Source organism: Clytia hemisphaerica, unplaced genomic scaffold (genome assembly GCF_902728285.1).
Source record: "Clytia hemisphaerica strain Z4C2 unplaced genomic scaffold, Clytia hemisphaerica genome assembly, whole genome shotgun sequence".
NCBI classification, from domain to species: Eukaryota; Metazoa; Cnidaria; class Hydrozoa; order Leptothecata; family Clytiidae; genus Clytia; species Clytia hemisphaerica.
The window spans coordinates 755,205-766,713 of NW_027104615.1; the positions used below are offsets into that span (position 1 = coordinate 755,205).

The 11,509-nt window shown below is 35.7% G+C and overlaps 1 protein-coding gene across 1 annotated transcript; it reads left to right on the plus strand.

Annotated features, from left to right (window-relative positions):
- The first annotated feature begins 445 nt into the window (after nt 1-445).
- LOC136824568 (nuclear envelope phosphatase-regulatory subunit 1-like) lies at nt 446-9,831 on the plus strand. The gene is made up of 6 exons (XM_067080549.1): nt 446-527; nt 5,116-5,187; nt 5,584-5,657; nt 6,504-6,613; nt 6,984-7,038; nt 9,449-9,831. Exons 1-6 carry the CDS (start codon nt 485-487, stop codon nt 9,524-9,526), a joined length of 432 nt encoding a protein of 143 aa, XP_066936650.1. The 5' UTR covers nt 446-484; the 3' UTR covers nt 9,527-9,831.
- Nucleotides 9,832-11,509: the final 1,678 nt, after the last annotated feature.

An 11,509-nucleotide genomic window follows, 5' to 3' on the forward strand; every position in this document is an offset into this window, starting at 1 on the left:
GATTTTTACTGTCCAACTTGCGATTCAGCAGTCCCCAAACATACCCTTACGGTGTATCCAGCTAAAAGAAAACCCTTGCAGTTTATCAAAAGTACATCCTTTCAATGCATTTCGAGGGTCTAGAGGGCAGTGCTGTGACCTATCTGCAAGTATCTGGCCCTATTATATGAAGTGAGAGCACTTTCGTGACAGAAATCGCTATTTCAAAGAAATTACAGTACGGAACAGACAAACCCCTTTTCACAAGAGGATGCTCTCAACCCTACCGGGGCCTTTGGGATCCTTAATTAAGTCACTGGGTACGAGTATCCCTAGGGAACGAAGGCCTTCTTCCTTTATTGCGACGACCGAGCTCAAACCCCCGGGCCGGACCCTAACCCCCCTGAAACACGGAATGATGGATAGAAAAAAAATCAAAAAATTCGATCGCATTTTGGAGGTTTGTATCTTAGGTTTTCCACTTTCACTTTCAACAAAATTCAAAATGGCGGCCGTTGGAGCCTTTACTTCTATGGATCAAGCTGAAGGTAAATCCATTTCAAGCTATTTTTCCTCCCTAGAGATGCATATCTTAGTGTGTAAAAGAAAGTCCGAATGCTATAATCGACTATTTCTTTGTTTATTAGGAATCATGGCAAGGTAAATGTCACAGGCCAATCCTTTCTTTATTTCCATTATTTATTTTCAAATGTCAAAACAAAGGGCCATTCCAGAATTTGTCTGTAACAGACAGGGGGGCGGACGACACAGGATTTCCGAGGGCAAAAGTTTTCACCAAAATTCGAAATTTCCGAGGCGAGAGAAGAAAATATATGGATTTCCAAGGCAATTGAATTAAAAAGGCAAAAAGAGTGGAATTTCCGATGCATTTTGCAAAAGTACATGGATTTTTATCGGAATTTCCGACCACCACTGGAAAAGAAAAATTATTTCAGAGGCTAGAAAAAAATAAAAAATGCACGTCGTCCGACGGGGGGTAACAAAAATTTTCTGGAATGGCCCAAAAACAAAAACATTGTCTTCACACCAAATTCAAAACAAATCAAAAGCATTCTTCACAACAAATTCAAAACATGTTATTTACCCCCAAAGAAGGGACATAATAACACACTATTGCATGATTAATGCGGCGCATTGCTTGCGAGTCAAGTAAACGATATACCGCTTTTGCGCCTCTCTGATCTTTGATAAGCATATTTCGGCGGGACCCTTGTGCGACTAACTGCCATACAGTCATCAATCTAACTTGTCAAATCAATCAAAAAACTTAAAAACTAATCAGTGCGTCACAAACCGCCATATAAACAAAATTCAACATTCTCACAAAAGTTGTCTTTTTGATTTCCCAAACATTCGTCTAAAGCGTTCACTTCCACAATAATTTATGTAAATTGCAATTTCGGTCAGTCCACAGTCGGCTTCAACATATACACATGTTTTTATTTACGTGACCGAAGTGTCTACTAAAACAATCCGGGGGTAAGTGGCGAAGCAACACAGCAGATTATTCATAAAGTAAAGAAATATCTGTTGGCATTGACAATCAAATATAATATATTATATTATTATTTCCTTAATTCAAAAATCAAAAATTCATTTATCATTCGCGAAAACAAATAATAATAATGAATTAATATTACATACTAAGTAAGACGCCCCCGTTTTTTACTCTCGTTTAATTTCCGATCTCGGAACGTGCAAAACGCCCGTCCGCCCAAGATCCACCCAATCAGCTTAAATTCACTTTAATTGTCCTTTGACTTTCAAAAAATAGTATTTAAAAATTATGAATTTATAATAATTACAAAAAACAAAAAGTTTGATACTTCATCAGACTTCATCAGTGAAATATTCAATAAATTCCTAGTTTCAATTTTCAGTGGGCGTTTTTCTAGGGCTTCGTTTATTGCGCAATTTTTGCGTCACACAAACTTTCTCGGCTGCTCATAATAATTATGCATTGCCAAATTTGGTTCTCCATTGTCAAGTCAGGATCGATGGTGACGTCACCTAATAAAAAAGAAAGGATTTCGTCAGTTTTATGCATATATTAATTTGCAAGATATTCTATTCGCCGCGCGAGCGCACTTTTCGTAGACTAGTCGGAATACTTTTTTTTACTCGCGGGATTGATGGTAGCTTTTCATCTTCGTTATTTTTTAAATGAAGCACAACCGAAAAAAAACGAAACTTCAGAAAGTTGCGTATTTCCAGTGAGTAAACGATTCTGACAATTATCAAAATTGATGATGATGATTTTTTTCGGTCAGGCGAATGTCTCGTATTGGGGGTTCTAGTCTTGACTCCTAAGCCTACGCGAGATTGAAGCATTTGGGTAAACGAGACAAAACTCCAAAAAAGCTGGTGTTTTGAAGCGCTTCCATGCGATCGAAATATCGCTGTTTGTGACGCACTGCTAATCAAACTCTAAACGATAAAAGTTTGCTTTATATAAGAAATTCTAAGTGTTGGATTGTAGTTTGATAATTTCAAAAACCCAATTTTGTTAAACAAGTACATACATGTCACTCCTTGGAATATCAGCTTCTGTTTTCAAAGCTAAATTCTATTACAATTTTTACCCCGTATTTTAGAAAGGAAGGGCAGCATCTGTTGACAACAAAATAGGGGCCTAGCTAGGATCTTGAACCGACAACCCTTCCCATTTGTACGTACACTCATTTTATATTTGATTTCTGAGTATGGGAAAATTAATGCTAACAGCTGTTATAGGGAGAACTTCAATTTAGGGGGTACTTAGGCCAAAATACCGTAAGTTGGTCTAATATCGACATCCCTCGTCTAATTTCGACACCCTTCTTTAGAGACAGGAACAATATTGCTGATTGAAAAAGGATTATTCCTCTCTGACCACTAAGCAAAGAAAAACAGTTTCAACCTTTCTATCAATTTCAGCTGATTTAAAAAGGGTGTCAGAATTAGAGGAGGGATGTCGACATTAGACTAAGTTACGGTAGGTGCTGTGTATATTTGTCATTCATATGACTAAAAGTTCAATTTCAAAATAACTGTAAACTGCATTACTAATCTGACAAAACATGGGACGGCAATTTGGCCACCATTTCAGCCACCATTTCACTGAACCTCCAAAGTCATTTGATTTGAGTTAATGAATGAACAGCGTATATAAAAATACATGATTTCTCTTTCGTACCGTAGTAGGCTTTCAAATCGAAATATGAAAAAATCCGTAGTGGAACATGATGGAGCGTATGTATGACATCACTCACGCATTAAGTTACATCATAGTTTCTAGAGGGGTCAAGACCTCCCCCTTAGGTAAGAGGACCTCCCCCTTAAGTGCTAACCCCCCTTCGAAAATTCATTTAAAATTTCACCCCCCCCCCCCTTAGAAAATCAGTATAAATGAGATGAAAAGAATTTTTTTTTGTTTAAATTAAGGAAGATCCCCCTTATCTAATAAGACCCCACCTTAGGTAAGAAGACCCCCTCTTAGAAAAGTCATACTTTTGACACCCCACCTAAATGTTGTAGGGGGGTAGAAACTATGTACACACTCGTTATTCATGGCTCCGACTGGGTTTCTAGGTCCCCCCGCCAAATTTAGGCCCCCCCCCTGAGAACAAGGTCCCCCCAGCCTGATAAAATTTTAGGTCCCAGTGCAGTATAGGGGAAAAATTTTATGGCATTCACAAAGCTCTATTTACATGTGTGTGCACTTTTAGAGAATGCAATAAAATGTCTTCATTTTTGCATTTTAAGGATTAGATCACACTTTGCATGAAAACATAAAGGTTTAGAGAAATTAAAAATCAACATTAAAGAAAAATATTTAGGAAGTGTTATTTAGCCCCCAGACTTACATAAACTAATGCAGGTCCCCCCAAGATAGAGCTCCCCCTGCCTGTTGGGAAAAACAAGCAGCTCCCACCTCTTATATGGCAAATTTTAGGTGTAGCTCCCCCCGCTCAGACGGAGGGGGGTGCGAGCTATGTTATTTGTTAATCTCATCAGGCAATAGGCGGTTAGGTGGCGGCGGCGTTCTCTAATTCTCCAATCAGCGTCCGGACATTTTGAATAAAAACAAAAAAGTTAAAAAGGGCGTGCTATCAGTGAAAGTTACCATGACATGTTATGCCAGAAAGTATGATTGATAAACTTGGTGGAGTTATCAAAACAAATTTGTTGTCATAGAGATTTAACAGTAAGTGAAAATACAGGCCAGATTATCAACAGTCCCATGTTTTGACCAATCGTCCCAAGTTAGAGCAGTTGACGGTAGTACCTTTACAAAATTTAAAGTTTTACTGTGGTTCATCTTTGAGATTGACCTTTTTTCATGGAGAGGAATAGTCAATGTTTACATATGACAAAAAGGCCAATCTCAAAGGCAGAACAGAATTGCAAGATTTCCAATTTTTCAACACACTTATTTTGAGATTGAACCTTTAGTCATGTGGACGGTGTATGTGCATGTCTTGAGGGTCAGTTTTCTCACCTTCCAAAGTCTCTCTAAAGGTCGGAAAAATCATAAAGTTTTAAATTAGTCTCTCTAAGGGTCGGAAAATTCAAGATTTTTAGGAGATTTTTTTTGATTTTTTACGATATAGGAATAAATGATGGACAAATTTATTTTCTAAATTTGATTTATTATTTCAATATGAGCTGATTAGGGAGTGGTCAGAAAGTATCTACTAGGGTGGGGTGGAGGATATTTTCAAAAATTCCAAAACAAATATGCACCACCCCCCTTTGATATCCCAAAAGAATTTCAAGCCTCCCCCCTAATAAGCTCACAAAAGTGCAGAAAGCTTGAAATTTCATGGCACATAAAGTTTTCTTTGTAATTTTGGTGTCAAAGGGATAACTTTGGTCTTAGAAAAGTCAAACAGCTTAAAGGAGGTCTTAAAAAGGTCAAAAGCAGACAAGGAACATTTGAAATCTATATTAATGAGAAAAAAATTGGAACCCCTTCCCCCTAGTTAGTAGATACTTTCTGACCACTCCCTTACATAACTTGCATTTGAGGATAAAGTTGATTTCAACGGCTAAGATGGCTATTTAAGTATATATCTAAGAAATGCTGTCTTCAATAAAGATTCAATAAAAAAATTTAAATTTTTCTTTTTTCAGATTTAAAAGCATTTGAAAGACGGTTGGTAGAACATATTAACAACCTTGGACCAAAAGCCAGCTTTTGGAAAGGTTTGCTTTAAAAAATATATATTTTTGTTTAAAATTATGGATTAGTTTTGTTGATACATATAAAGCTGCTTCCTGATCTTGCAAAAGCGATGCAAATAATTTACTTGGACCATCAAAACTGTAGACCATCCGTTTTTAAAATCTTTTTTCAACATTTTCAACGTCTAAGCATTCTATGGCCTGCCTTATATGATTTTAGAAAGAAAAGATTGTCAAGTAGAACAATCAACTGACATGTTGTGCGCTGATTTGTTTAGATGATTCGTTTAAACAATAGCAATGTTTTCGAAAGTTCAGCAGATATTTCATAGCGAATCCGACCTCCTTTTAAATACCATTATCATTAACTTAGTTTTTACTAATGTAACCTTTTACTCTGAATTTCTTATTTTTCAGTGGTTGTGCTCATCACATTTCTTGTGACTGCATTTACTGCTTCACAATGGGCTCTTGACCAACAAACTGTAGAAGTAAGTTTAACCTTCAGTTCGAAAATTGCATAGCATCGCTCAGCGCTGTGAAATTTCCCAATTTCAGCATGGTCAAATTCTGCAACCTAGCTGAGTTTTCTTATCAGCTTAGAAAATTGCAGAAACACAGTGTTGCAAAACTCTGAAATGTTTGTGTTGTCAAATACTACAACGTTTAAATGTTGAGAAAATAAGGTCTCGAAATTCATGTGCTTTTTGTAGAGCAACCCAAAAGTAAACTCTTTATCCTAGGATTTTAAAGGGTTTAAGCAATTGGTCCGTGTTTATAATAATTTTTAACACAAGCTTCAATTGGAAATCGTTGTGTATAATTGCACACTGCTGTGGAAGCATCGCAAAAAATTACAAATTAAACTATGCTATAAACTCCTTTAATAAATCACATGCATTTAAATAAACTTTCCAGATCTTTCCGACAATGTTTCAACGTGTAACATATAGATTTTTAAATATTTTTGGTTGAATGGTCTACTGTAGAATCTAATAACATTTTTAAAACTTTTTTGTTTTACCCAAATAGCAATGTAAAATTATATCATAAAATTGTTAATCTATGTTACTGTTGGCTGTTTGATGCAATGAAGTACTCTTTTTTTTTTTGAAAGTTCCCTCTTTTACCCTAATTCTGCTGTATTAGCCTCCTTTTCGAAAATTTTCCACCCAGGACATTATTTATTATTTATTCCAACCACCCCCCCCCCCCCCGCTTATTATTAAGTTTTCAGATTTTTTCCAAACCCCCCGCTTATTCCAAACCCCCCGGCTATTAGGTACCCGAGAGTATCTATCTTTATTCCAACTGATCTATTTATTTTATTTTTTCAGTTATCGTTTTGGCAATCGTTATGGAACCATCCCAGTTTCTTTTGCAGCATTGTTGCTATATTCATATTATTTCTTCTTGGTGTTCACAAACGTATTGTCATCAAAACAATGTATCCTTTCACAACAAATCGAACCGTGTCTTCTTATGATAAGCTCCTTATTACTTTCGTTTTCAACCACACTGTTAGTGTAATTAGACAAATTCCCTTTTGAGAATTTTTTCTATTCATGGTTAGACCAACCTCTAGACGATATGAAAAGAAAATTTTCATCAAAAATTCTGCATAAATCCTTACAAAATGCTTGTTTTGGGCACTCCTTATAAGGATTAATGCTAAATTTCAAAAGTTCTTCTCATACGCGCCAAATATAGCGGCGCCGCCTCAGTCACTCCAGCATGACCCTGCTACTTATAAAGTGGAACTGAAGCCCCTTTCATTCTAGCTTTTTCCTTGACTTTCATTTTCATTGAAATTGCAGAATGTTGACACGATGTCGGAATGTTTTAGAAGATTTCAATATGTCTTGTGATGAGGTAAGGAGGCGGTCATTGAAATTTAGTTTTTCAATCATATTTGTGCTCAGTCACTGACAAAGCCGGAGGTAAAGGGATAGGGATTAGTTTGGTTATTTTCATCATCATCTTTCATCATTTTTCGACCGCCAATTGGTGACGCGGTGTCTCATCTATTCTGAGTTCAGTGCTCCTACTCACTGTTTGTGCAAAAATGAGTTTCCTTGGACATTGTTCTGGTATGATCTCAGAAGAGGGTAACATGAAGAATCAGTTATTACTTTTCGCTGATTGATTTCAAGAGTCGTGGTCGCTCAAGGCATTTTCCAGATAATATCTTCTGAGTTCAGTGTTCCTAGAAAAATGTGTCGACTGTGCTGTTATGATCTCGGAAGAGGCACGATGCATTATTAGGGTGATTATTCACCTTATTTCGACTACTGTAGCATTCGATCACAAATGTTTTTCATTTTGACCTTTTTTACTTTGCTTTTTCTTTTTTGTTGCAAAAAGTTACGTGACTTTTTTTGAAATTCAACACCGCTTCTATTTCCGCACTAATGATAAAAACCAACTAAAAAAATACATGTTTTGAATACATGTTCTTTCAAGACACTTCTTTCATAACATCACTTTCCTTTCACTTTTCGGTTTGCTTTTACAATTTGTACTTAGAAAATCTGCTCTTGACTGTATAAGGACTTAAAAAAGCCTTCATATTATATAATGTCACAACCAAGTGTCGAAATATCGTTCTGCATCCCTTCTGGAGCTTCCACCAGTTCGTCGAGCAGCTCACCTCTCAGTTGTGATATTATACTTGGAATTTTCCAAAAAAAGTTGTTTGCTTTGGAATTTAGTTTGCCTAGATCGTCTGTTTTTGTTTGTTGTCCAATTATTTTATTTGGATCAATTGTTGAGTAATTGCGATTGGTTGGATATTGTTTGCTTTGAACAACCAAGAAAGATAAAGCATTGTTTAACTTTGAACAATAAGACTGTTGGCAGATAGAAGACATGTACATTATTATAGCAGTACTTGGAATCATCTTGACATGTGTCTGTCTTGTTTTACATTTCATTGCGATTCGAAGTCTATGGAAGGAGAAACAAGAGAGAACGAAGCAACGATGCATTTTATTAAACATCAACGCGTGTGAAACGATTTTATTATTGACTTTCATACCGTATTGGATATCAATATTTCTTGGTATTGAGCACTATCGATTTGTAACGGCATCAATGGCTTTAAATCACGCCAGTTCTGTCAGTGTAACCCTCATGTTGATCATTCTTACGGCCGACCGATTTATTGCTTGTTATACTCCATTAAAGTACCGCACATATATCACTCAATTTCGTGTCCGTATAGCTCTATTTACATCATGGGTTATCGGTGGCTCGTCTTTTTTGGTTTCCGGATTTATCCGGTTGTACGGTGGCCCGAAGATAATTTCGCATAAGACTTATGAGAATATGATACTCCTTGGATTCTATGTTAGCTCATTCTTGTGCTGTTTTGTGACTTACGCATACATGTACGTAGCCTTGTTTTCTATTAAGAAACGTCAGAAGAGCAGGAGAGACCGTTGTATGTCTTACGCTATTCAATACCATTGCTCATCCGGTTCAGTACATATTCGATTGAAACGTAAATTTGTGATTTTAACATGTAACAATACCCTTAACGGCATCCAAAGATTAGCTCATCTCGGTGTGTTTGTAACCTTAACTTTTGTTGTCTTTTCATTGGTTCCCGCGATAACGGCGGGCTTTATCAACTACCATGACGCATTTCGGAAAGACGTGAGCTTTCAACGACAACTCTTGAACTGTACTTGGGAGATTAGTTTCTTCACGACTCCCTTGGTGTATGTCTTTGGCGCTAGATGGCCGAAAGCCGTACTAAGATTGTGCCATTGTGGATGTTAGAAAATCGATTAATACTAAAACGGAGGTTTCGACATTTTGGATTGTTGGCCTTTTCTCTTAAAAAGATTTTTGAAAATCTCAATTCATGAAGATGTGAAATTTTGATTGAATGGGACAAAAGTGTTTCAATGTATGTAGTAGCGGTACAATTATTCTAAATAACGGCGGTTCTTAATATACAAGGGGGATTTACAAACTTTCTGTTGAAATTGTAACGTACTTTTTTTGTAACGAAAAGAACTTTTTGTTGATTACTGAATAAAAGAACTTATTGAGAAATATACCGCCTAACGCTCTCTTTCCTTCTTTAAACTGCAATTCCCCCGAAAAAAAAGGACGTTCGGTTACAAGCTTCTAATACTGTATTGCAAAATAATATCAAAATGTATTCATTTTTTAGGATAAGGAATATAAAGTTTTACACAGCGTTTAACCAAAGAAGCAAATTAAAAACTCTCAAAAATTGTCATTGTGAAATTTTATTATAATCTTTCCATAGATTGGTCGACTGATATTGAAACCGAGACCAAAAGAAATGGACATCTATCAACGTTTATATAACCCTGGGCATGGTTAAGCGATGCTCAACAGCTAGTCTCTATTTTTAATACAAAGATTTTTTATGAATTATTTCCGGGTTCACCCCTACTTCATACATGCCGTAGGCATTTACCCCTCTCCAGCCCCAAAGCTCAATTGAAAGGAAAAAGGGACAATTTTGATACATTATTTCATTTTCCAATTATTCTAACTGATTCAAGTCAGATCCAGGTTTAACATTGGAGACGGGGGATGGTATTTTATATAATTTTTACCGAGTATTCAATTCTTATGAAAGTTAAAAACAATAAAAACCTAGTAAAACAATAAAGAAAAAAAACTTTCTTCCCATTTTTCTGCTTTTGAAAACAACTTTATTGCAACGTTAGACTGATAGTTAAAGAGAACCATTATTAATCCATTAAATGCTATCACTCTGTCACTTAAAACCTTCAATTTTTCCAATATTCTTTTATTCCAAATGCAACTGATATCACATGATGTCAGTTGCACTCAGGGAGTGGTCAGAATGTACACGCTTTTTTTATAAGAATGGTGTAAATCCATTTCATCATGGATATTCTTAACTTTTTTGGGAAAATCATCCAAAAATATTCTGACAGCATTCTTTAGGTTAGGATCCTAATTCAGACTAGATTTAACATTTAGTACGTAGGTCTCAAGCATAAAATCGCATTTTCGTGAATGGGATGAGCCTTACTTGGGGTTAATTGACAATTTATAATTGAAAATGCTCTGAAAATGGCATTCTTTAGCTTGAGTAGCGAAATTCCATGATGGTGATGGCATTATTCTTAATTTTTTGGCCATTTTCATCATGAACATTCTTATAAAGTGTATTCTTATAAAAAAAGCGTGTATCCTTACGGGAGGAGGGGTTGTCTAAAAAATTTCATGTCTTTTTAAGGGGGGGCTCTATATTACGAAAATATATTGACTGGTTTAGGGGGGACTTGAAATTTTTTTGAGGATATAAAGGGGGCAAATTTTTTTTGTTATTTTTGAAAATATCCTCCACCCCACCCTAGTAGATACTTTCTAACCACTCCCTTATTGGGATGAGAGCTCTGCTTATTTGCAATTTGATGATTTAAACATCCTCAGTTCTGCCTTCGATCTTCTCTACAGTGTCTAGCTCACGAAAAATAAAACAAAAAAATTTTAAACAATGGATTATATTGTTAAAGAAGAGCTTTTTATGAGTCATTCCGTATTAGAAAAGGGTAATCACGATTATCCAACAAATTTCACTCTCCATGATCGTTCTCTGTCTTGAAATGATCGACGTTGATGGAGATTGTATTCCGAGGCATCTCATTGGACCACTAATGACAATCGGTTGTGTTGTATGTATGTTTCTGATTGCTTTATAACTTTTTATAATCTCATTTTCTTAATGCATTGCATATTTCTTTATTATTGCTTCCTTGTCTGTGGACTATAGATTTTTGAGTAACCTTTTTGTTTTTTACACATAGACAAGTTAGCCTGTTTTATATTAGTTGCGTAACTTATATCATACTCTAAGCCCATCTTTTGTCATTTTTTTGCTGAATAAACAAAAAAATGTCAACCAAATAAATAGTAGTGGATGTTATTCAACAATTCGCCCTTGGATCACCTTATTTTCTCTATTCTTTACAAGGAGAATGTCTCATGAAAAATTGATTTCACGATGGGAATTGATGACACAAATGTAGTTTGATGTAGTTAAGGTATAATATTATTTCAAAATTGAAAAATAATCTCAGGGTAAAAAGCGAGATCGAGTATCATACTATTTGAGGTGGAGAAATCACTCATAAATTCTAACACCTCGCAAAAAATATTAATTAAGACCTTTTTATTATTTTATTTTTGGACATTTTTTTTCAGGATGAGCGAGGAAGGAGGAGAACAAAGCATGAGACTAGGCGTAATTCTGACGCGTGATTCTTTTGTAGTAAAATAGAAGAAAGTTTCGTAATGAACTAATCTTTTGTCTTGATTTCAGGGAGTG